At 45.8% G+C, this 24,974-nt stretch overlaps 2 protein-coding genes and 2 non-coding genes across 11 annotated transcripts; 1 reads left to right on the top strand and 3 right to left on the bottom strand.

Annotated features, from left to right (window-relative positions):
• Nucleotides 1–239: 239 nt before the first annotated feature.
• KIF2C (kinesin family member 2C) lies at nucleotides 240–15,380 on the top strand. Of its 3 annotated transcripts, XM_031601193.2 has the most exons (21): nucleotides 240–776; nucleotides 872–966; nucleotides 1,791–1,895; nucleotides 2,110–2,158; nucleotides 4,778–4,897; nucleotides 5,618–5,734; nucleotides 6,017–6,117; nucleotides 6,254–6,349; nucleotides 7,502–7,556; nucleotides 7,643–7,805; nucleotides 8,066–8,156; nucleotides 8,624–8,687; nucleotides 9,652–9,743; nucleotides 9,943–10,085; nucleotides 11,360–11,564; nucleotides 12,029–12,139; nucleotides 12,566–12,633; nucleotides 14,147–14,249; nucleotides 14,328–14,444; nucleotides 14,797–14,923; nucleotides 15,196–15,380. In XM_031601193.2, the coding sequence occupies exons 1-21, from the start codon at nucleotides 713–715 to the stop codon at nucleotides 15,273–15,275; spliced, it is 2,166 nt and encodes a 721-aa protein (XP_031457053.2). In that variant the 5' UTR covers nucleotides 240–712; the 3' UTR covers nucleotides 15,276–15,380. The 3 variants fall into 3 exon arrangements, with proteins under 3 accessions (XP_031457053.2, XP_090002695.1, XP_031457062.2); XM_090146569.1 differs by lacking the exon at nucleotides 5,618–5,734; XM_031601202.2 differs by lacking the exons at nucleotides 240–776; nucleotides 872–966 and adding an exon at nucleotides 1,283–1,351.
• On the bottom strand, nucleotides 12,146–24,966 carry ARMH1 (armadillo like helical domain containing 1). Of its 6 annotated transcripts, none has more exons than XM_090146577.1 (12): nucleotides 24,840–24,966; nucleotides 22,969–23,186; nucleotides 22,526–22,594; nucleotides 21,972–22,138; nucleotides 21,191–21,387; nucleotides 20,923–21,007; nucleotides 19,712–19,879; nucleotides 19,503–19,572; nucleotides 18,080–18,209; nucleotides 17,293–17,370; nucleotides 16,585–16,693; nucleotides 12,146–12,375 (listed from the first exon to the last, which is right to left on the bottom strand). In XM_090146577.1, the coding sequence occupies exons 2-12, from the start codon at nucleotides 23,172–23,174 to the stop codon at nucleotides 12,302–12,304; spliced, it is 1,353 nt and encodes a 450-aa protein (XP_090002703.1). In that variant the 5' UTR covers nucleotides 23,175–23,186; nucleotides 24,840–24,966; the 3' UTR covers nucleotides 12,146–12,301. The 6 variants fall into 6 exon arrangements, with proteins under 6 accessions (XP_090002703.1, XP_090002701.1, XP_090002706.1 ...); XM_090146575.1 differs by lacking the exon at nucleotides 24,840–24,966 and adding an exon at nucleotides 24,646–24,825; XM_090146580.1 differs by lacking the exon at nucleotides 24,840–24,966 and adding an exon at nucleotides 24,646–24,825 and having other exon boundaries at nucleotides 19,712–19,816.
• On the bottom strand, nucleotides 19,903–20,017 carry LOC116236411 (U5 spliceosomal RNA). Its single transcript, XR_004168546.2, has one exon. It is a non-coding gene; the product is annotated as a U5 spliceosomal RNA (small nuclear RNA).
• LOC116236347 (U5 spliceosomal RNA) lies at nucleotides 20,504–20,619 on the bottom strand. The gene has a single exon (XR_004168529.2). It is a non-coding gene; the product is annotated as a U5 spliceosomal RNA (small nuclear RNA).
• Nucleotides 24,967–24,974: the final 8 nt, after the last annotated feature.

The raw sequence follows: 24,974 nt of genomic DNA, 5'->3' as shown, positions 1-24,974 counted from the left end.
TGCCGTGGGATTGAGGCTTCCCTTCTGCAGAGCTGTCCCGTAAGATGCACCAAGCACGAGTGTTGTGGGAGCACTGGAGCGTCATGGAATTTTTGGAGGCTCCACTTCAGCTGAGCTATCCCTATTGTGGTTAATAACTGAATAAGCATGAATGTCGTGGGATTTCTGGAGGCTTCCCTTTGGTGGAGCCTCTCACCAATGCTGGTGAAAAGCAGAACAAGCACGAGTGTCGTGGGATCTTTTGAGTGTCGTGGAATTTTGGCGGTGCCTCTCACCGCTGCTTCGATGGAGCCTTTTCACCATTGCAGGTGAAAAGCAGAACAAACACGAATGTCTTCGGAAATTCCGAGTGTCGTGGAATAGCCTGAGGCTCCGCTTCGGCGGCGCGATCCCTCTGCCGGTCGGTAAGAGAACAAAACAGCGTTACGCTCCTCGCTCTCTACAGCGCCCCCCTCCCGGCGCAGCGCAGAACCGCACTGCGGACCACGCTCCCCTCCGTCCCACGTGGCGATGTTTGCGCATGCGCGCTGCCGCCCTTTCGCTCCGAACTGCACCTCCCCCCCGGCGTGAGTGCCGGCCTCCCACGCGCAAGGCACGCTGGGACTCGCAGTCCCCCCGCCGCGTTCTCCCGGTAGGCCCCGCGGCGCGCGGCGTTTAAACGAACGGCCGTTGCCCGTCCGTGCGTGCCGCTGCCGGGACGGAGCGCCGCGCCATGGATCCGCGGCTTTACCGCCACGTTTGTCCCGGGCGCGTCGTCAACATCCAGCGCAGCAACGGTGAGCAGCGGAGCAAGGCTCCGGGGCGGTGGGGGTCTCTGCCGCGGGGTCGGGCGGCGGCGTTCGCGGCTCCTTCCCGACTTCCCTCCTTTCAGGTCTGTTCCACAAAGCGACGGTGAAGGAGGTGAACGCGCAGCAGCGCTCCGTGTCGGTGGAGTGGTGCGAGGCGGGCGTCGTCAAGGGCAAAGAGGTGAGGGGCCGGCGTTGCCCTGCTGCGCTGTCCGCGGGTTGGCGGCAGCCCCGTGTCGCCGGGGGCTGCCGGGCGCGGCCTGACCCAGGCCCTCCTGGCGCGCCGCCGTGCCCCGCTCCCTGCGCGCCGCTGCTCGGCTGGGTGCGTGCCGCGCCGGCCCGGTGGTAGCGCTGCTGTTTTTGCGCGAGAACCTTCGGAGTTAGAGCAGCCGAAACGAGAGGGCCGGGGCCCTCAGCGCTGCCCTGGGCGCTGCGGAATGCCGCGCGTTCTGATGGGGCGGGCGGGGTCTATGCGGGCTCGCGGATTGTGACTTTGCTGGGTGGGGCGGGCGGGAGGCGCGGCTGGAGCTGCATGGACTCACTTGTGGTTGTCACTGAGAATGCAGGTGCGTTGGCTTGGGGATTAAATGCTGAACCCTTCGTTTCCCCAGGTCTAAGTAGCTCTTTGAAGTTTATTTCAGTAAGCGCAGTCGCCGTCACCCCTTAATGCTCTGCTAGCATAGAAGTCGCTGAGATTTACTAAGATTAGCCGTAAGAGATTAAAAGCGCTTGATGTGCTTTGCCTATCTTTTGTGCTCACAGAGCTCTTCTATGGCACCTGCAGAGCTGCGTGGTGCTTGGCAGATGAGGGTAAATGGCATAACTAGCACGTTTCTTCTAGCACAGCTGGATGTAGGCTACTCAAATACAATTTCAGCTGTTGTCTCACCCTTAAGGGCGATTTTAACGTTTGGCAAGCAGTGGTTCGCGTTTATTGTTTATTTGCCTGTCCTGAATGTCAACATTAAAAAAAGAAAATGCTAAATCTTCTCTTTGCTCTTGCAGATTGAGATTGATGATGTGATAACATTAAATCCTGAGTTAGCAGAAGAACTACCCACTGCAGAAGTGAAAGAGAACCTTCCTTTGCAAGAGAATGTAACGGTGCAGGTAAGTGCTTTAGCCTCCCCAGCTGGTAGCGTGACCGCAGCACACTTAAAACTGGGTTTGTTATAAGTAATGCTGCTGGTTTTACAAGTTGGTGACATCTGACTTTGTGTTCTGACTTTAATCAGAAATCCTTGCTGCATTAATGCTGTTCTATAGTGCTGTCCTTTGTGTTCATGACTTATTCTGATTATTAATAGCTCTCATTGTTTTCCAGAAACAGAAGCGTAGATCAACTCTTTCAAAGATTCCTGCTCCACGGGAAGGTGAGAAAATGTTGTTGTTACATCCCTGTGAAACAGTGATCTCCCATTGTGATCATGGTATTCCATTTTAGTGCAGCATAAGGCTGCTTGTTCAGGCAGTGCTAAAAACAGCACACCACTTTGTACCAACACTTCACGCTCCTGAGTGCAGCACCTTTGCCAACCAATTGCTCTCCTGTTCCTGCAAGCTGGCATTTTTTATATGTTGCCCTTTTCTGCAGCACTGCTGTAGTTATTCTTTGATATGGCTTTAAACGTTGCCAGGAAGTTCCTGCTGCTGTGAGGTTTAAAGTTTTGGATGTAGCGTTGCAAACAGAAGTGACAGTTATTATGCCAAAAAGGTGTCAAAATGACAACAGAAAGTGCAAGAAAAAAATTAGCAGCATCAAATGGCTTCTCCTCTTCAAACAGTCCCCATGGGCAGCAACTGTTCCTGGAGATGCTTCAGACTAAGCAGCTGAAGTGCTAGCTGGTGTGCCGTAGCTCAGTGATTTTTGTCTGTGTGGTGTTCTGAGCAAAGATAGATGAGAAAAAGTGCAGGGCTCCTAAGGAATTATTTTTCTTGAGGTGGTGGGAGTTAGGAGATTCATGCGTTTTTCACCTTTTTAGGTGGCTCTTGTTTTTGAGTTGCAAGTGATGGTGTTACAGGTCTATTTATATAATACAGTTGTGATGCTGATGTCAGTTGACTGCAGATTAATGTCATAGCTGGCCAAAACTTTTGCTTTTCTATGAATTGTGAATGGCTGCATTTGTCTGGCCTTCTTGTTGTATATGATGCCAGAGAAGGGAAATTAATATCGGATATGAACAGTACAAATCCCCTTGTACCTGAGAGGAGTAGTCCAAGAAACTCAGTATGTCAAAAGTTGTTCTGTACTAGAGCATGTTGATCTTTCTCAAATGCAGAGAATTCTCTGTAAATCTTGTGAATTGGCAAGAAAAACAATGTCCGTTAACTAGACAAATCAGTTAATGGACAGCCAGCTGGAAAAATAAAGGTGTTCTAATTCAGACATTGACAGATGGGGGAGAAGAAATGTCCTCACAGAGGTTGCTGCTTTGCTGATGTATAAAATCTAATTACAAATTTGAAGTGTGTGTTGCCTTTGCTTCTGGCACAATCTTGTCCTGATGACCTGCTCAGAGTGCAGGCGGAAAGCAATTTATCAGTCATCAAATATTATCTATATTATAGTTGCACTACATGAGTGTCAGGAAGTAAGTCTCATAGCAAACTCTGTACTGCACCAATTATGAAGCTAATGTTGACTTCAGTAGTCAGTCCTTAACTAAACAAATCAAAGATCAGAAGGTGTCTATCTCCTTCTCATTAAAGGAAGTGAGAGAAGCAGTGCTTTTAGGATGAACTTGAAAACAGGTGATGTCAAAGTTGTGTGAAGCAGTGAGAATTTTAGAAGATGCTGTATATTCTCTGTACAGAAATGAATCCAAACCATTGAAGTGGAGCAAATCCTATGGCATGTATGCCTGTCCAGGAGCACTATCAAAAGTGCCAAGTTTGTGATGAAATCAGGTTTGGGCATGTTTGACAAAAGGAAATGGAATAACATACCATCTGAGTATAATGAAACTGATTCTTTTTGTTCTTAAAGTTGCAGCAGTGACATCTAATGTCTCTGCACCTGAGCAGAAGATTGCAGGTAAAAATTTTAACACGTGAGCACTGAATTTCATGGGCACAATTGTAAGGAATTTGATCCAGAACTGAAGTTGAGATTTGTTTCACATTATTTCCTTTGAAATCACAGTGATTAATTCTGGTTAAATTCTTGTGATTGCTGGAGGTTAGTTCTGGTTTTCATAGTGCACTTGTATTTTTCATACCAGATTTGCTTTCTTTACAAATCTATCGAGGTGTATGTTCCTATCCCTTCCCTAGGAAGCTTTGTAAGTGGTTTGCTCTCAGGGAGAGAAGAAAACCTTAGGTAGTCTCCATTGCCACATGCTTCAAAAAGGCACTCTGTGAAGACTTCATATTGTGATTGTGTAGAGTACTTTAGCTGAAATTAGTGTCCTTAAGCTGCCACTCCACTGTGGCACCCCATGCTCTCTCTGTATTGGGCTTGGGTTTGTGATGGGTGTGATCCAGCCCTTGACCAGTTTTGTCTTTGGATGTGGAAGAAATGTCCTGGCTTTCCTAGGTGTAGATAACTCAATCTGTAGTCCATAAAGCAGAATTAATGATATAGCCTTGGATAAATTCATTTTAAGCAGCTGCCAGATTGCAGTTCTGTTATCACCATCAGTTAATTTGTAGCCTGCAGGTGTGAAGCTTCAGAGGATTTTCCATTTGTCTGTGATGTAACTACCTCCTTCCTAGGTCTTAAGATTTGGAACAGCCATATTAGTGAATCCCTAGTGATACCTGAAAAGAAATTCACTGGAGCTGCAAATCTGGAACGAACTGTTTGTTTTTCTGTGGTGGTCACTTCTCACCCACCTACCTTTCCAGCATTGCTTTATCCTAGACTTTGCTAATGTTTCAAATTTGGAAACGGTCTTTTCAATCACAGCCTGCACATCTGAATACCTAATTATTTTCAAATGCCTGAGTGTCTGATATGTGATGCTGACCTTGAATTTCTGTTTTCAAAGCTGTGCGGGGCCGTTCTAGGATGTCTGTCATCACAGAATCTCAGCACAACCTCCAGGAAAATCAGATGGGGGTGGATCCCTGTACTTCTACACAAATAAGAAACAACTTGGCAGTTCCTGGTGAGTAGAGAAAGAACCTAGAGAATTGCTGATATGAAGCAATGTGCTTTGCATGTTTTTAATTAAGTAAACTACAAATCTAGGAATAGGAGCAGCCCCTGCCCCTTCATATATGAAGAGGGGGAGGTCCAATGCTATGTAAATATCTGGGGCTGCTGACTGAAGGAGTTATCAAAGGACATGGGAGACAGTCTTGTTGAAAAACAATGTACTTCCTTAATCAGACAGCTGCAGCAGGTCTTGTGGTTTAATGTGGTACCTGCTTAACAGCATCAAGTAGCATTCACAGGGCGAGCAGGAAACAAAGTGCCTTAGTACTGCTCACAACAGGCTCTGACTACACTGGTAGTACTTCTACATATACTGGTTGAGTAAAGCAAAAACTGGAGCCTGCTTGAGTTACTTGAAACTGTAGTTATCTATCTTGACCAGACCTTCTCTGAATAGCTGTGTATATGCCTCATGAATTAAGTTTTCTAAAGATATTCAAATAAGAGGTTTGATATTAACTTCTTGTCTAGCTGATGTGGTGTTGATTTGTAGCTTTGAATAAAATCTGGATTTAAAAATAACTATTTGCATGCAAGCTTTAGCTTGTTCTCTGAACCAATCCAGAATCAGAGCAAAGGAATAACTGAGGTCTGTAAGACTTTACAAATAACAAATAGTTCTTAATCTTTGGGTTCCACTTATTGTCTTTGGTCTGGCTTCTTTCTGCAGCTGGCCGAACCAGAGCTAGTAGGCTGCGCTGTGCTCCAGAAATTGTGCTTCCAAATGGAAATGGCATTACAGAGGATAATCTGCCTTCTGCTAGAATAAGCTCTTCACAGAGCCCAGGTACCAGAGAGCAGTGGGATACCAGGGAGCAGTGGCTAAGAACTGATTCACCAGTCAGTGATGCATCACTGTGCTACTTCGTATGCTCCTAGACTAGCACTTTGAAAAGGTGGCTTTGGGAGTAAGACTGGATGTCTTAAGTATTTTTATGATAAATATGTAATTCTGTCATGGTGGTATCTCCTTTAGAAATTCTGCCCTTAGAGTGACAGGGTGGTGTAAAATGTGTTTAAAACATAGGGTGAAAATTTAATTAAAGGAAATGCTTTCATTTTTATCTAGTTCGAAGAAAATCTAACATTGTGAAAGAGATGGAGAAGATGAAAAACAAGAGAGAAGAAAAGAGAGCTCAACTTAGTGAAATCAGGACGAAACGTGCACAGGTGTAGTACTATACCAGTAAGGAGATGCTATAGGATAGCATATCGTGGTAGTTAAAACCAAAATGTATTTATATATATTGCTATAATGGGCTAATTACCTTGGTCTGATTTTTTTTTTTTTTTTTTTTACATGCAGGAAATTGACAGCAGTTGTCCAAACTGGGAGTTTGCACGGATGATCAGGGAATTCAGAGCAAATTTAGACTGCCAGCCAATATCCCTATCTGACCCAGTAAGGAAATATTGAGGCCACTGACTGTAGCACAGACTACTTGACTTATTTTGTACTGAGGGTTTTAGCATATGAGCAAATTAGTGCATCATAGCTCCTAGGAAATCCTGAGCATATTGTGATCCTGAGGCATCTGGTAGTAAATGTGAGGTCACTAACCTGTCCAGTTTAGGATAAGCTGCATTGCATTAGTTTGCATAGGGCAATGTCAGAGAGATTGCCCTTTGAAGATTATCATGCAATGTTTTGTGTGTAACATGAGCAGTTTTTTTAGAGCTTGTGAATGTCAGAGTATATTACATAGTAGTTTGGTTTGTTTTATATATAGGTATGAATAAATAAAACAGACTGTTACCCTGTAACATACTGTTATCATATATAAGTTGTACAGTGAGTGACTTTAAACTAGGTCAAAAAGTAAGATAGCAGAAGTTAAGGTCAAATTACAAAAAGCAGGCTCAGCAGAGATCTTCAGCAGATTTGGAGGTGGTGTTGTTTAATACTTGAGAACAAGCAGACTTTGCCTAGCTAAAGCCTTGCTATTGTCAGTGAAAAATGACAGCATTAGGTCCAAACAAGTCGGTGTTGACTACTACAGAGGACTAGGTGGTTTCTGTACCTGCATCTGACAAAGCTGAAAATCAAATATTGCTGCATGACAGAAGATGAACTTGTCATCTTCTCCATCATGTGATAGGCACTTTTCCAAACTCAACTAATGTGCAGCTGTACTGCCTATGTAGATAAATGTATTACATCAGTGAAGTTTCAGATCTTAAAATACATCCAGAGGTAAATTAAAATAACAGTTTACCTGAGCCTGGCTGCAGTAGTAATATCAGATCTTGCTGGACAGCTGGCCAGCAATTGAATATGTTATTGATCCCAGTACAGAATGTTTGGTGTACTTTACCATAGGTGCGTTTCTGCATGATATGTTGAGTATGCTACTCAAAGGCAAATTGCTCATAGTGTTCCTTCTGTGTTTGATGGACTTCAAGACTTTACTGCATGAGTTATACTCTGCTTCAGCACCTCTCAGAAATTAATCAGTGCATATAAAAGTTGATGTGAGGAAGCATGACATTTTTCTCTGTAATTCTAAGTAGGTGAAACAGGAACATAATTACTCGTTTTCCTAATTTTTCTTAGATAGAAGAACATAGAATTTGTGTGTGTGTTAGGAAGCGCCCTCTGAATAAACAAGGTGAGTGTGCTGACAAAGCAGCCCTGATCTGGAGCAGTTTGATAGGGCTTATTAATGTTAAAACTGAGTCTCTTTTCTGTCAACAGAGATAAACAAAAAGGAATGTGATGTGATTACTGTTCCAAGCAAGTGTGTCCTTCTGGTGCACGAGCCAAAGCAGAAAGTGGACCTAACAAAATACCTTGAAACCCAAACATTTAGATTTGACTTTTCATTTGATGAATGTGCTTCTAATGAAATGGTGTACAGGTAATGCTTTCTTTTCATTGGAATGACTTTCAAGATAAAAAGCATTGAGCTACAGCTGGGTGACAGCCTGGCTTAAACTGCTACCTGAAATAAATACAAAATTCCTTTCTGGAGGAAACCAAACAACTAGAAAGTCTAACAGTTTTTGCATGGCCTTGCTAACTATCTAAGGACTTGCTTTTATTTACTTTTGTAGGAAAACTGATAAAGTAGGATGTGAAATGCTTTCCTTAATTGTCTCTTACCTTCTGAATATCCAGGTTCACTGCTAGGCCTCTTGTACAGACAATCTTTGAGGGTGGAAAGGCAACATGTTTTGCATATGGTCAGACGGGCAGTGGCAAGACGCATGTAAGTTTTTTTTTTTTCCTCCAAAGAATCAGATTTTATAGCTTTAGATAAAGTATGTTCAAGTACTTTGTTATAGGATTATACAAGGAGCTTGGATCTTGAGGGTTTTGTCATAAACTGTTAATGGTTTTAGTTGTTAATCCTTCTTTTCTGTAGCTTTAAGTATTTCTTCTGAAGTTGTGAGGAAAATAATGTCTTTTTCCTCTTGGAGGAACAACTCCTTTGAACTCTCATGGTGTACCCAGCATTCCAGAGCCTTACAGGCATTTAACTGACATTTTGTATGGTCCAAATCTCCTCTAAACTGACAGGGAAGCAGAAAATAACTTAATTGTATTGCTGTAATCATCTCATTCACATCAGACCATATACATGATAACTTCCTAATATGTTCTTGGGATTAAAATCAGGTTGCCTGCCTTGCTTTTGAACTGCACTTTACTTCTGATGGCCTTTTCTCTTAATAGACTATGGGTGGAGACTTCTCTGGGAGAGCACAGAATGCCTCAAAGGGCATATATGCTTTTGCATGTAAGTTGATTCTTAAGATATGAAAATCAAATTTGTGCATGCTTTTCTTAAATACATATGCTTTGTTTTTATAGGATTATTTAAAATGTTTCTGGTAAAAGATGCATAGAGTACTTAAGCTCTGATTAATAAGTGGGGCTGTTTATAGCAGGAGGTACAACTGTTTTTTTTTCCAGTTTCACAAACTGTTTTCCATCCAACATATAGCTTTCTAGATCTGCCTGCTATTTCACACTTACCAGAAGACAGTTGCTGTTGAGATAGTCCAGTAACATCAAACTAGAAGCTGAATTGTTTCATTTTGATTAATTCTTTGCTTTTGTCTCAATGTAAGGAATGTGTTTGGAAGTACCTGACTTGAATGCAACAGAATGCTACCAACTTCTCATACAAAGTTTGTTATTCAGAAAGCATATGAGTGTGGTTTATGCTTCTTACTTCATGCACTCTGTTCTACTTTTCTTATAGAAAAGTATTTTGTGAAACTGTCAGTGCAGCAAGTCAGTTTAAGTTCAACCAAGGGGTCAACTGAACTGTTCTGGTATATCATCTCCAGCAGCATGAAAGTGCTGTCTAGGTTCTCTGCAGGAAGCATTTCAAACAAATACTTGGCTTTTGCAGGCCTGTCCAAAGCAATAACAGGTCTTGATGTTCCCCATGTCAGGGGGATGTGTGTGCAGTTTTTACTTACGCTGATCTTATTAGATCAGCAAGGGTTGCTGTCTGCAGGTAATACTAGCATTAGAAGCATCCATATCCCTGTTTTCAGTTTCTGGATGACAGCGCTGCTGAAATTGGTTTCCAGATAGTAGCATGTTGCTAATTGTTTCATTAGAATTTGCTTAGGATGGCTGTCATTAAGCTGCTAGTCACTGCTTTATGGCTAGTGATAATCAGCAGTAGTTCAATAGCAACTAGGACATGTTTTAAACTAGTTAATTAAGTTACTGTCTTCCTTCACCAGCACAAGATGTCTTCTTTCTTCTAAGCCAGCCCAGGTACAGGAGTCAGGACCTGGAAGTCTATGTGACTTTCTTTGAAATATATAATGGAAAGGTAAGACTTCTTGTTTTCTTTTAATCCTGGCCTGATTCTGGCTATGTGTTTTACATGTAGCTGAATTAAATATACTTTTTTCATAGTCTGTTAAGCCTCTGTTAAATGTGATGTTCCTGTACATCTCTGTAAAGCCAGTACAGGCTACCTGCAAGGAGTCTTTGTTCAAATTTGCCTCAATCTTATTGCCTGAATATAGGTGTTTGATCTCTTGAATAAGAAGGCAAAGCTTCGAGTTCTGGAGGATGGCAAGCAGCAGGTTCAGGTTGTTGGTCTGCAAGAGAAACAAGTTTGCTGTGCTGAAGATGTCATCAGAATGATTGAGATGGGCAGTGCTTGCAGGTTTGATGCCTTAAAACAATAAGAAAGCAATCGTGTCTGTACCTCTGTGTCTGCAAAAAGTGATGCTTGTAGCTGCTGTTTGGATTTCAAACAAGGAGCCTGTTTTCCCAGTAGCAGACAGGCACTGATCTGCACCTCTGCATGAAAACAAGGGGATTACAGAATGAAGGACTAGCAGACATAGATTTAATCTTTCTTCCATAGTGGCCACATGTTCATGCATGTCCAGAAGAGAGGAAATATTTGCATCAGAGCAGCCTTTCCCTTATGACACGTCTAGGAAGGAGGCAGACTCCAGTTTAGAAGTATCAGCTAGTATACTGGAGCATAAGTTGCTCCCTGGGAGTGTGTGAGATCAAGGAAGAGCAGCTGGCATCAAGCTGTAGTTGCAGAAGTACAACTACTAGATCAGCTATTCTGATAGCAGCAAAAAGGCTATGTGTCATTTGAAGATCTAAGAAATCCTTGAGAGGAGTTGCTGTAGGCTTGGCTGTTCAATTTGGCAGGCCTGGCTGCAGACTACCACTGCACTGGTGTGTCTTTAATCAGGGGCTAAGTTCTGTATTAATAAAGTCTTAGCTTTCTAAGATACTTTCTAAGATATATTCTCATAGCAGATATTACTTGGCCAAGAAGAACTTCCTGGCTGCAGTATTACTTTGCATATACAGATATGTGCATCCTGAAAGCTCCACTAATGCTCTGTTGTGCATCCTTTTTTGGGTGATGTTTCATGCAGGAACTGTTCAATGTTTCAGGCTCCTGCCTTTTTCAACAATATTTCATGGCAACCCCCTTCCCTCTTCACCTGGGAACAGGGATGTGGGTGGGACTACAAACCTGCCAGCCCCCTAAGGGAACAAATGTTAGTGGAAGTCACTGTGAGGCTTATGGTATGGCAGACTCCAATCACTAACAGTGACAGGCAGGAACAGTTGCACAACAAAGGCTAAGCTTGGCTGGAGAAAGGGATTTACAATGACTGCAGTGTGCTAGCACACTGCAAATGTTTAGTGGAAGGAAAATGCTGGGCTGAAGGTATTTCTTCCAGCTCTAAATATGTATGAGGTATTGGCAGTCAGAAAGTTATACTTATGTAGGCTGGCTGAGTTGAGCTGGGCAGCATGATAACAGAAGTGATTCCATAATTCATGCAAACCTGAGGTACTGTTGTGTGGGTTAAAGAACTTAAATGGCTGCAGGTCTTTAATGCTGTTGGGACCTTTGAATCTCCAGTGGTGCAGTTCTGATGCTTGTTTGCATCTTTGCTGTAGGACATCTGGGCAGACTTTTGCAAATGCTAGCTCTTCACGGTCGCATGCCTGCTTCCAAATCATACTACGTCACAGAGGGAAACTGGTTGGCAAATTTTCCCTGGTGGACTTGGCAGGAAACGAGAGAGGTGCAGACACATCTAGTGCTGATCGACAGACGCGAATGGAAGGTGCAGAAATCAATAAAAGCTTGCTGGCTTTGAAGGTGAGCTATAGTTCAGAGAGCAAATGGTGCTAAACAATACAGGATTTTGTTTAACTTTGAGGTAATCTACTCTGTTTCTTTCCAGTGCAAGGGAAAAGAATAGCCAAAAGGATCTTAGTTTTGTATTTTAATAACCCTGAAAATGATATGTATTATACTTGCTCTTAGTATGCTTCCAGGGAAACAATATAGTTGTATAGTCTTGTTGAGTCTGGCACAGCCAGACACTGGCACAGCCATTTTAAGCTTCATTCAAGTTGTGTTGTTTTTGTGTTTCTGTTTTCTATATATGATGGATATTGGGTATCCTGTGATAGTCAGATATGTGGAGTGTACTTAAAAGGCTAGGAAGCATGTACAGAGCAATAGAGATGATTTTTCTCCAGCCTGCTGGTGGCTGTAGCTCGCAGAACTTCTTAAGAAGAGATGCAGATACTGCACTCACAAGATTTGTCTTTTCTTAGGAATGTATCAGAGCTTTAGGCCAGAACAAATCTCATACTCCTTTCCGTGAAAGCAAGTTGACCCAGGTGCTAAGGGACTCTTTCATAGGAACAAACTCAAGGACCTGTATGGTAAGTATGTTTGTGATACAGTTAAACCCACTTACTGTTTGCGAGTGTTGCAATTTGACCAGATAGCTGCATGCTCCTCTTCCAGAAGGATGGAATTTTGGTGGTGTCAAATCTTCAGTGAACTTTGATCCAGTCTCAGGAATAAGGCAGCACAAGTCATTTTCATACAGTGCATCTACAGTAGTGCATAGTGTGCTCTCCAGGCACACTTCCTGGGAAAGTGCAGCACCACGGGTCTGCAAAGTCAGTGGAAAACTGGATACAGTCACTGGCATGCTCCATAGGAGCAGTACAGAAAAACAGACCTGGCCATGTCTTAACTCTGACCCTTTTCCCTAATGTGTCCTAGCTGTCTAATGAGATCTGCAGGTCCAATAGCTTGAGCAAAAGGCAGATGTGGAACTCACCGTGGCTTTCTGTTTGCAGATAGCAATGATTTCTCCAGGCATGAGTTCATGCGAGTACACCTTAAACACACTGAGATACGCTGACAGGTATGACTTCCTGACTTAAGGATTCTACTGTTATTGCAGAATATGTTTTTACTGTCCTGTCTTTCTTCAGAGGAAGAGTGTCTCATGTTAGACTTCAAACTGCCCTGTTTTTTTGTAGGAAGTATACCCTGTTGGCAGTGTCCTGAATGGTGACCTCCATCTATAGTGTGCACTAAGAATATGGCTGCTGTATTACATTCCCTGACATAACCCTACAGATTATGCAGAACACCACTAGGTGTTTACTTTAATACGAGCTAGTAGGGTATGATACCACTTGAATGAAATCTAAAGAACCCAGAGAACTCAGGTGCTTGGTAGCAAATGGTGGGGGTGTGGATTTGAATGCTCTGTGGTTGGTCTTGGGCACCTGTAAGAACAGATCTCTAGAGTTCCCTGGGGGTCTTGCTGAACCCTGGAATACCTGTGAAGAGCAGCCTTTACATCTCTCTGATGAAATGATGAGTGAAAAAGGATAGGCAAACTCTTGTTGCAGGGAAAGCAGTTTGTATTTTGAATCTCAGCACAACAGCTAAAGAAACAGCTAAAGCCTTGCATCTTTCACTAGGATCAGTGGTATTTGAATTTTTCCTTGCTGATGCTGTGTTGCATGGCTCTGTACAATGGCTGCAGTGTCTGTGACTTCTGTCCTATGTTAACAAGATAAAACTTGCATACTTCAGACTTGGTAGCTTTCTTTCATTTATGTCATAAAAGACCTCATGGTCCCCTCCTTAACAGGAAGAGAACACTCCAGAGAAAAGTTATGAACATTCAGGAGCATAATGAATCTTCACAGGTTTGGTTCAGGCTCAGAATTGAAGTTGCTTTTTTTTATTTTGGTGGACAGTCATTCCTGATCACCTGAAAGCACAAGACAAAATGAAGCATCTGACTTGCACTGTGCTTTGCTTGCTCCCATTGGCTTCACTGCTGATGCACAAGGCAAGTTTAGGCCACAGGAAAGGGAATATGTAGGCTAATACTCACTGAAAATATGAAGCTGATGCTATTAAGTGGGATGAAGTGCCTAGCTGATGCTTCACATCTACTCCTAGCTCCATGTCATCAGCCATTACTTTTGTCCTTATTACAGGCCTATTCTAACATGGAAAGTTTTGTGGTTTTTTTTTTTGAGGCAGGGAAGGAAACCACCTTAGTCCTTTTTTTTTCCATACTAAGTCCTCTTAGTTGATTGTGACAGACCAAGCTGATGTGTCCCTGTGAAAGGCTTTACTGGCAGTTAGTACCATGTACTTTAGCACTTCTCTCCAGGAGAGGTCCTAGCTTGATATGGCTAGACTGGACGTGGAAACAAACATCTTTCATCTTTCTTTTTCACAGCCCTTTAGAGTTTCTATGTGAGCTTGTTCCAGGTGTGATAATGTTTGGAATTTCTTTTAATAAAGCCAAATGCTTTTTGCTGAGCACTGATGAATTTCACCAGCTGCTTTGTGATACTGTAGCCCTGAAACTGCTGAAAGATATTAAGTGGCAAATATTCTTGTTGCAGGGTGAAAGAGCTCAGTCCTCATAATGGAGGTGGTGAAACACAGAATCAAATGGAGGTTGAGGAAACAGAAATGAATGAAGAAAGCTCAGGTCTTCGACACAGTGTATGTGTGTGCAGTGGGCTGAAAAGATCTCAAAGCTGGAAACAACTTGCTGTTCTTACTTAAGCTGTTTTCTTGCAGCTGTCCAAGGATGAGGAGGAAGATCTTTCTCCCCACCTGTTTAATTTCCGTGAAGCTATGAGTCAAATTGGTGAACGAGAGGAGAAGGTTGTAGAACAGCTTCGAGAACTGAGACAGGTAAAGAGGAAAGCCCAGCTCAAGATGCTTCGACGTGTTGACAGCAGCTTGCTTTGTTTGAACCCAATGCTACTGGGTAGGCCGTGGGCTGTAATTAAATGGTATTACATTTCCCTTACTGCTTTTTTTTTCCTGTGGTTTCTTGCCCAACAGGTTAAACTGGGGAATTCTGGTGCTTGTGGCCAGCCAGTCCCTGTCTCCTCCACCTAGCAACTTCCATCTGCTGATAATGAGCATAGACTGATAAAGTTGTCTGTAGAAGCTCAGCTCAATTGCTTTGGTGTGCCAGATGCATTGAAACTTGAATTACTTGAAAATCAGTTTCTTACTATGTTCATTCTTGTAAATACAGAAAATGACAACTGAACTTGACTACCTCCTGGGAATCACAGAACAACCAGACTATGACCTTGAGACATTTGTGAGCAGAGCTAAGTACTTCATAGAAGAGAGCTCAAGAAACTTTCTTAGTGCCAGAGGTATGTTAATACTTTTTGAGGTAGTGTCTACTCAGGAGGTGTGTTTTTAATCTGCACTTTCACTAATCTTTTTTTAAACTCTGAAGTAACACCAACATATCTTATACCTCTAGTCACTCTCCTAGGCGATCACTAGGCTGGACCGGTCCTATTGTCTGCATTTTTCAGAGTAGAAAGGGCATCAGCTGAACTGCTGCTGAGTGGAATAGTTGGGCCAGGGAATTCAGTTTTCAGATCAGTAACCCCCTTGTCACTCCTCTCTTCCTTTACAGAAACACTGGATGCTCTGGAAGTAGCCATGCAACTAGAGGAGCAAGCCAGCAAGAAGATAAGAAAGCAGAGGCGTCGGTAAATACAGCAAAACCTGGTTTGCAAGCAATCTTCTGTACGTCTTGAACATTTGTCAGTGGTTTGTGTAACTACTATTAAATGCAGTAGGGTGCCTGAGAGAAGCAAACATTGCAGACTATCTCTCTTAATGTCTTGTATCAGGGTACTCTGTAGAGACTCTGCTAGAAACCTCCCCTTCAAGGCCTGGGGGAGGAGGGCTGAGAGTCTGCTAGATATGTTTCATATCTGGTCCTTTATTAATGACAATGGACTTCTCTAATAGAAGTAGATACACATAACTTTCTAATGTACACGTAATTTTTGATTCCAGATGTGCTTGAAAACACTGCAAAACTTTTCTAGGAAGAAAATGGACTATATGTAATTGTTTAAAAAAAAAAATCAGTATTTTACAACGTTTTTTCAATTAAATAAATGTTCCTGTATTTAATTAACTTCAACCTTAAAACATATTTCTTGCTGATTTTTGCTGAAGTCTTAACAGTCCCTGAAGACTGTCTAGTGCTGTAGAGGTACCCTAATTTCTTGGAGTAGACTTATTTTTGAAGTCTTTACACTTGTAATGTTTGCATAAAAATAATTTAAAATAAATGTTCTCTTTTAATTGAGGTTCTGTGGTGTAGAACTTCCCAAGCAAGGGGGGAAAAAGGGACACTCTTAAACAAGCCTCCTTTACTTCAGTAAAGCTCAATATGTTTCAGTGAGTGGATCAGCTCTTTTTAGCAGCAGGCAGGTAAGACCCTGTCACTCCCTCCCACCTAAGTAGTTTAGTCAGGCTTCAGCAGTGGCCCAGAATGTTACTTCATATGCTTGTCCTATTGGCTTATGAGGAAATAGTCAACATGCTCCATAAAAATCTGTGTTCAGCAGTCCATGAAAACCTGTATTTGAGGGCAGAATAGTAAAGCTGCTACTGGTTCAGCTGTAGCAAGTTGGGATCCATGACCCCTATGTGTGGCCTGGTCCAGATAGCCCCACACAACTTATTCTGTGGAGGCGAGCAAGGTAGAGGGCCATGATGGAGAGGACAGACAGGAGATAGGTGATGCTGCTGGGTGCCTCTTATTTGTTCAATTTACTGTAGGGATTATCTCCACAAGGACAAAATTAGCCCGTGAACTCCAGTTCCAGCGTGTAGACATACAAATACCAGAGTACACAAAGACTATCATTACTCACTCTTGCCCTAGACCCCAGCCCTAGTCTCCTGGACTGCTTTCTACCACAGACTATTTCCTTTAATTTCAGAGGGTGATACTAGTCCAAAACAACTGGGGCTATTAAGTGACTGAGCCCAGTTCTATGCCTACCTTCTGCAGGTTGCATCTTCATTGTGTCTTTGGGGCTGTCCACTAGATTGGAGACCAATTCTTCAGCCTGGACTGGATCTATTTTTGTGTACCAGGTCTCAGGACAGTTCTGGAAGAGGTAGCAATAGTGTTAGGTTGTCTTGCACTATACCTGGTGCAGCATACTAAGACAGCAGCACAGTGAGAGTGAAAGGGCTGTTGGGCCCTGCTGAGTTTAAAGCACAAGTCCCTTGCTCAGTCCTGCTGTTTCTGGTGTTACTACTCTTGGCTACGTCTAGTTTAGACCAGAGGTAGCTTGTGGTAAAACAGGAGGGACCTGGGTGCAATGAAAAAGTGCTGTCTCTGCCCTTCTCTGCACCCAATATGGCTTAGTGCTCTGTATCACCACTCCAAGAGCTAGAGGCAGGAGGGTCCTGGTTTTGCAGGAACTTGAGTCACCTCTTGTCACATTCTGACAGAGATCCTGCTGTTGCAGAAGTAGCAGGTGTCTGAGATCCATCCTTGCTCTCTTCAGGGTTTGAACTAGAGAAATGATCTTTCTGAGCATGGCCTGAAGGTGAAAACTTCTCCAAGGGGGGCTTGGTTCATTTCTGGGCTCTTACTCAAGACAGGATTTTTTCTCTATGAGGATTACAGTCCCTACACCTCTGCAGAACAGATCAAACTCTTCTAGCACCACTGATAAACTCTGTTGGGAGGCATGCTTACCTTAAAGAGCTGGAACAGCATGTGCCCTACTGCCTTCCTTACTTGCTCCTCCACAAAGGGATATGTGCGGACAAAATACTGCAACAGAACAGAGAGTTAGTGTATGGGGATAAGGGGTGTGCATGCATGTGAATGGAGGTAGAACTCTGTGTACAGGAACTTGTTGGTCCTTGCTCTAAGCCCTACCTTATTCCACTCTGCTGTCCCCCAGTGCCAGCTCACTGATAAGAGGAGGAAGGATGTTTGCAGGAGCGCTATCTTCTCAGGTGAACAGTATACTGACCTTCTGCATTACCAGATAGGTCACCCTGAGTAGCCTGATTCTCAGCTGTCCCTCATTCTGTGCCTTTCCCACTGCTCATGGCATGGTCCTTCCTCTCCCTAGTCATCACAGATCTGTGCTGAGGCAGCCAAAACTCTTTAAGCAGCACCAGCAGGACAAAGTAACCTGCTTATAATTCTGTACTACTGTCTAGATCCAGGGAAACTACCTTGGTTAACCACTTAATTCTGTCTATGCCAGCCCCCAGGGCAAGCTGCGGAGTAGAACAGGTGTGTGAAGGTGAACATTGGCTTCCCAGTACCCTCTTTGTGGTGGCTGGCAGGAGGAAGGCAAATAGAACAAGTAGTACAGCTATTTCTAGAATGAAGTGCCACTCCTGCCTTTGTGAACTCTGTCTGCTGTGCTCAGAAACAAACTAAAACAGTGCATGGAGCATTTCTGTTCAAGTGTTCTGGAAAGAGACTGCATGCTATGACATCATCTGTTGTATACCATCACACTCACCTCCAGGGAGATGCTGGCATTTCTCTGGCTGAGTGGATAATCCAGGTTCCCCATTGCAACCATCAGGCCGTGCACCACTTTCAGCTGGATCAGCTCTTCAGCCACTTCTGCTGACTCCTTTGCTAATATGCTGCAATAAGACAAGCCATCAACCTCTACCCTGTGCAGTGGAAGAGGCACATAATAAATTGAGCCTGGCACTCTTGGTACAGATCTGGTGTGATCCCCATGGAGGCATCAATGGACAGAAGACAGAATCTCAAACATTTGACTGAGCATGGATTGTCAATCATTTAGTGGTTTGTTTGTTTGTTTGTTTTTGGTTGAGAAACAGTTATTTAATTATTGGTAGGAGCTTCCTGGTGCATTATAAATTCTAGAAAGCTTCCTGCATGAATGTGAAGAACCCAGGGCTCAAAGTGGAACCACCACCAATGTCATTGCTTTTGAGACTATGTCCCTGTACCCACTAAACTCATCTGCTTTTGTAGAAGTGTTCTCATAGCACTATCTTGTGGACACTGCAGGAAATTCATAATAAATGCATAGACTTTAGCACAAGCAGCCAGATGTAAGGATTCTGTGGTCAATCACAGGTACTACATTCTTCCATTGGGTGGCTGAGGTCTCTGTGCCAGAGACTCACTGCCTCCAATTAATTTTTTTTTTCCTAAAATCTGACCTAAATCCCCCCTCTTTTAGCTTAAAGCCATTCCTCCTTGTTCTATCACTATCACACCATGTAAGAAGTTGGTCCCCCTCCCCTTGTAAGCTCCCTTCAAGCACTGGAAGGCTGTGATTAGGTGTCCCCAGAGCTTCCAGGGTAAACAAGTCCAGCTCCCTCAACCATTCTTCTTAAAAGAGGTGCTCCATCTTACTGGCCTCCTCTAGACCCACTCCAACAGCTCTGCATCCCTCCTGTGCTGGGGGCCCCAGGCCTGGACACGGCGCTCCAGATGGGGCCTCACAAGGGCAGAGGAGAGGGGGATGGTCCCCTCCTTCTTCCTGCTGCCACCCCTGTTGATGCAGCCCAGGGTACAGCTGGCCTTCCAGGATGCAGGAGCACAGTGCTGGCTCATGTCCTGCTTCCTGTCCATCAGGACCTCCAAGCCCTTCTCTGCAGGGCTGCTCTCAAGGAGTCTGCACGTGTATCTGGGATTGCCCCGACCCAAGTGCAACACCCTGCACTTGGCATTATTGAACCTGATCAGGTTCTCGTGTGCCCACTGTTCGAGTCTGTCCAGCTCCCTCTGTGTGACTTCCCTCCCTTCTATTGTGTCAACTGCACCGCTCAGCCTGGTGACATCGCCAAACTGCTGAGGGTGCATTTGATCCTGCTATACACTTCTGATCAAAGGAAGATGTTTCTCTGCCCCCCTTCCCTCTCGCACGCTCCTGTGTGATTTACTCCAGGTTTCCTTACCCGACAGCTTTAGCAGCAGCTGCCTGCTGAACGTGGGCCGGCATCGGCTCCGTCGGGCGCAGCGTTGGGTCTGCAGGAGGAATCCGAGGAAAGTAAGAACGATGCTTTGACACATTTATAAGACGAGAGAAGGGAGGAGAGGCCGTGCGTTGCCACAGGCACAGCCCACACAGCGCGGGCCGCTGCGGCCTGCCGACCACGGCTGTTACCTTTGGCACGTGCTTTGCTCCCGGGCGGGGTGAGCAGGGCCACCAGGCCGGGCAGCAGGGCGGGCGGGGCGCGGCGGGCCGCGAGGGTGCGCAGCAGCTGGGCGGCTGGGGGTACAGAGGCGGCGATGAGCACCACTGGTGGCGCTGAATATCGCTCCTGGATTCGCTCTGTCATTAACCACAACAGGGATAGCTCCGCCGAAGCGGAGCCTCAAAAAATTTCACGACACTCGTGCTTGTTCCTCTCCACGGAAATCTTTAGTAAAAGGCGAAAGATTTATACGATCTGAAGAGAAACCAGAGTATAAATCTTGCTCTTCCCGGCCCCGTGCCCACTGCCCGCCCGCCTCCCTACGGACACGGCGACCCCCAATTCTCCACTGCGCTGGGCGCAGTTCAGCGCTGCACAGCCCGGCCCCGCACCATCCCGCCCGTCAGTTCCCGGCGGCCGCTCACGCGTGGGGCGGCGGAGCCCGGCGGGACGCGTGGGACCGCGCGCTGCACGCTGGGTATGCTAATAGCCGCATGCTAATGAGCCGCATGCTAATGACGATGCGCCACGCCCCCCAGGCTCAGATGAGGACGGTGCCTCGCGGCGCCAAAAGGAGCGGCGGGGGCGGGCCCACAGTGCGGCGCGGGCGGGACTCGGGCTGCGCCTGGGGGCGGGGCGAGCAGCACGGAACTGCGCGAAGGAGCCTGAGAAGCAGAAAGCGAAACGAACTCCACACGTTCCACTTCGACAAAACTTAGCACAACCTAAGAGCTGACTCTGCTATTAACCACAACAGGGATAGCTCCGCCGTAAGCGGAGCCTCAAAAAATTCCACGACACTCGTGCTTGTTCCTCTCCACGGAAATCTTTAGTAAAAGGCGAAAGATTTATACGATCTGAAGAGAAACCAGAGTATGAACGGGACCTTTCCTGGCCCTCATCCCCCTGTCCGCCTGTCTCTCTCAGCGCACGGCGATCCCCGCCGGCCCCGCTCCCTCCTCCTCTCCCGGCCCCACACTTCCCCGCACCGCTCCCGGCTCCGCACAGCCCTGCGTTGCCCCGCGGGAACGGCGGCACAGCACAGCGCAGTCGAGTCGCGGCGCCGCGGTGCACGCTGGGTACACAAATCGGGCGCATGTTAATGAGCCGCTGACCAACGACCGCCCACAGGGCCCCGCGCGGACCCGCCCTCCTCCCCGGGCCGCGGGACGGCTCATACCTTCGTATTGCACCTCGGGGTACACCGAGCCCAGCACCGCCAGCAGCGGCGCCACTACAGCCGAGGGAGTCTCTCCCAGCAGCTCCTGCGGGACAAGGGCGGGTTGCGGGGGGCAGATGCACGCAATGCTCCCCGCTGTCCCCCTATGGGTAGGGTGCAGCCCCAGCTAGTGCTGGGAATGGGGCTAAGCCTTTCTCTCTGGCATAACTGTAGGCTTTCCAACTCCCGGGGGCACACGGGGGGGGCACCCTTTATCCCCATCACTCACCTGCATGCTGTGCAGTGTCTGCAGAGCCAGCTGCTGGGCATGGGGAGAGCCGCGTGGCAGCACTGCCAGCAGCCCGTTGTACACTTGGTTCTGGTACTTGGGGTTGCCGCGGCCCAGAGAGCCCAGCAAGATCTGCGCCTCCTCCTGAGCCTCTGCTGAGCTGCAGGTGGCCAGCAGCTCAGCAAGGGATCGCACACCTGCATGGAGAAAAAGGCGCTAAGTTGCATGCCAGCAGCACTGCTAAGGATCTCTCTGCTGCTTTACCTCTCGGAGAAAGCTATGACAGCAGGTATCTCCCTACAGCCACCGGCAGTGTGAGGCATAATCCCAACTACAGAACAGTAAATGGTGTTTGGCTTCTACCATCCAGGAGAAAAAAAAAAGAACAGGAAAAAAAATATTCTACTATTCTTTCAAAAGGTACGTGCCACAAAAGCCTCCAGCGGGGAAGGCTGAGGAGGTTTGCAGTAGGCAACTGTGGGTAAGAATAGAAACTGTTGTGTGATTTTTCTGTAGCAGTTATGAGCAGTGGGACAGCAATAGTGCATCAAAAGAAATGACTGTAAAGAAAGCGAGCTCATTAAAAACGGAGCGAGCAGATGAAACGTGACTGCTCAACAATAGCTGAGCTCTGAGTTCCCTCCAGCCAGTCCAATGCTGCAGCAATCTGCTGTCCAGCAGCAGAGGAATGGCTTGGTGCTGCAAGCAGCCCTGGGGCCAGAGGTCAGGGAGAACAGCCTCACCTGAATTAGGAAAAAGCACAGGTGGACACGTTGCCTACCGTAGCTTTCACAAATGAGCTCCTTGTACTTCCTGCCAGCATCTGCAATGAGCTGAAGCAGCTTTACAGACTCCCTTTTGTCCTCTTCTTTCAGGTGGTTCAGCCCTAGTATTTCCAGGAGCGTCAAGACACCTCCGATCTCCAGAAATTCAATAATGTATCTGCGTCTGCACAGATGGAGGAACAAAGCCAAAAATGTCACCTGCTTTGGAGCACATCTTTCTGAGCAAGCACACCTTGCTGTAGCAGTGCGATGGCACCTGGACACTGAACACGAAGCACCTGAGGCTCAGTTAGGACAGAGCTTTACTGCCAGTATGTCAGCACCTACAGCTTTACCCCATGCTTGTTTCAGATGTTAAACCACAGGCACAAAAAACCCCATCGCTCAGGCTTCCAGCATGCTCTTTCCACACCGTGCCAATGACCCAGTGGTTCTGGACACGGGCAAGCTGTGGATTTGGATTTGAGAGCATCTTATAGCAAGCCACAACCCCATTGCCTGTATGCTCCTTCCCCATAGCACCTCTCAGGCAGTGACATTCTGTACTCACCCGCTTGCAGCAGATAAGAAGATGCCAATGGACTTGAGCAGCTTGTTGATGCACGTGCTGTACGTGTAGCTGTTTGATAAGGCTAAGGAGAGAATTACAGACTGTCTCAGTGTTCCCCAGGCAACTCTAGCAATGTGGAGGTCTGAACCTAGGTACTCTCTTTGTTAGAGGGAGCATGGACCTTCCTTTCAAAGGCATGCAGGAGTTCCTGATTCTAGGTTCCTAATTCTGGGTCCCTGAGAGACAGGCTATACGACTTCAGTTCCAATTTAGATAGCTATTTTTTTTTTTTCCTCCTGCAGCTGGATCTTTATACAGAAGCTTATTCTTCATACAGTTTTTTTTGTTTGTTTGTTTTTGTTTTTTTTTTTTGGTAGAGAACTTTCCCTTCCTCTCCATCCCACTACCATGTTCCACCTTCAGCTTTTCAAGGAAACAGATACGTCATCCTCAGCCACGCTGCCAGGCGAGCCAGAAACAAGCTGGCTCCCTGGGAGAACTCCAGCTCTAGCTCTGGTTCTGTCTTGCCATTATTGCTTCTAATGAAGTTGTCTAGGATGTGGCTTCGAGCAACTCTGTGAGCACTGTCCCATTCTTGCAGGAAAATCATGAGTTTCCTGATGGCCTCCTGCTCTTTAACAGATGTCATGATCTCTTCTGCCTGGAGAAAAGTGAGAAAGGAGTTTAATAAAGGCCTTAAAAGTAGGAAAAAAATAATCTGTATTAAGGAACTACCATCATATTGAAGATGTCTGGAATTCTAGCCATTAATTGTATCTCATTTTCCTTTATACATTCTCTTTTCTGCTGTGTTAATACAGTCATTTTGATGTTACTAATTCTCCCCTCTTTGGTTTCTTGCAAGCCTCACAACAAGAACACTACCTCTCATATCTGACCTACCCAAAAGTAAGTAGGGTACATGAGGGCACAGATAGGTGTGGATTCATGGGGAGTGACAGGGTCAATGGTCAATGCTTGGTAGTGCAGTGTGACTCTCTTGTGAGTGCACTGAGCTGTTTGAACTGGGCCTAAATCCACTCCAGCAGGACATGTTTGACCTTGGCAAAGGGAGAGTGCCTGGGGACCTTCAGCACGGTGGACTTTAGCTCTGTTTTGTTGTCGTCTAATTTCTGTGTGCTCATTCTGAGTTTTCAATGGTGCATCATGAAAAAGCTATGAATATCTGAAATAATAAGAGCTTTGTGGAAGAAAGCAGGAGATCCAGAAACACCCCTTGTCTGCACTGTCTTTAATCCCATAAAGCAATCTGCACTTTACCGAATTACTTTGCCACACTTTTATTTCAGTACGAAATCCCCCAGCCCACCCTGACCAACGTGAGTGTGCACTCAGCACACACCCCAAAATAACTTCCTACTGCTGTTATCAGAAGCTGCCTGAAAACAGTACCTGTGAGGTGGAAATGCATCTTGGCCATGGGAAACAAACAAACAGAGACTTCAGAAAGTTGGCTAAGAGGACTGAGAACTACGATGAGATGAAATTTCATTTGGGAATTAACGGCCTGTGCTCTGCAAAGAGCCCGTGTCCTTGGCAGGGCGTTCTCAGGATCTCCTTTGCGGGGAAGCAGGTTGAAAATAAATCCATTTTCCCAAAATAGTTGTGATTGAAAGTGTTATTAGCCATAACAAATGTTAGTGCTGACAGGAGAATGGCCTGTTAGGGGCCTCTGGTGAAACAGTCAAGTGAAAGTCATATTTCACATTACTGCAAGCATTTTCCTGTGATTTACAGAATATTTGTGAAACGTTACTTGCAAGGCGCATGATTGATATGGAGAGAACAGCCAGTGAGCAGAGGGAGCCTGCATTTCACAGGGACCGTCTGCATGAAATTTACAGTCCCATAAAGAGCTGCTCTGTCCTCGGCAGAGATCTTGTTAAGAGAACTTTACAGCCTGAAACGTCCCCAAATTGATTCTAAATTAAGGCTTCTATATTTATGCTGGAGAAGCCGCTGGTATAACGCTGTCCTCCTATTCGAAAGCCACGCTCACAGCCGCTGTTCAGAAATAGCAGCACCATCCTGAGGACGTAAGGGCTGCGGTGGCACGAAGGCCCTGCCCGCCGAGCCACGGCAAAGGAAAACGCGCTTACGAAGGGCTGCATCAGCCTGCTGGGGATGCACTGGTCCATCAGTCCCTGGCTGCTATCGTAACAACCCCTGCTGACATAACGGTCGTTAATTCGATGCTACAACGTATCCTGAAACGATCACCGCCCCACGGCCCGCCTCCACAGCCCGCCCGCCTCACGGCCCCTCACAGCCCGCCCGACCCTGAGGCCCTCACCTTCCCGAGATGGGGGGGGACACCCGCGGAATAACTGACACTTAGTCCAGCCAATCCTCGCACGCTGCGGCATTCTATCGGACCAATAGGAGGGAGACATCTCACCCGGTAGGCGGGGCGCCCGACCCACCGCTG

This window comes from Phasianus colchicus, chromosome 9 (assembly GCF_987193195.1).
Source record: "Phasianus colchicus chromosome 9, bPhaCol1.hap1.1, whole genome shotgun sequence".
Lineage (NCBI taxonomy): Eukaryota > Metazoa > Chordata > Aves > Galliformes > Phasianidae > Phasianus > Phasianus colchicus.
Note: the sequence above shows the minus strand (reverse complement) of the source record. Positions and strands in the feature narration are given on the sequence as shown.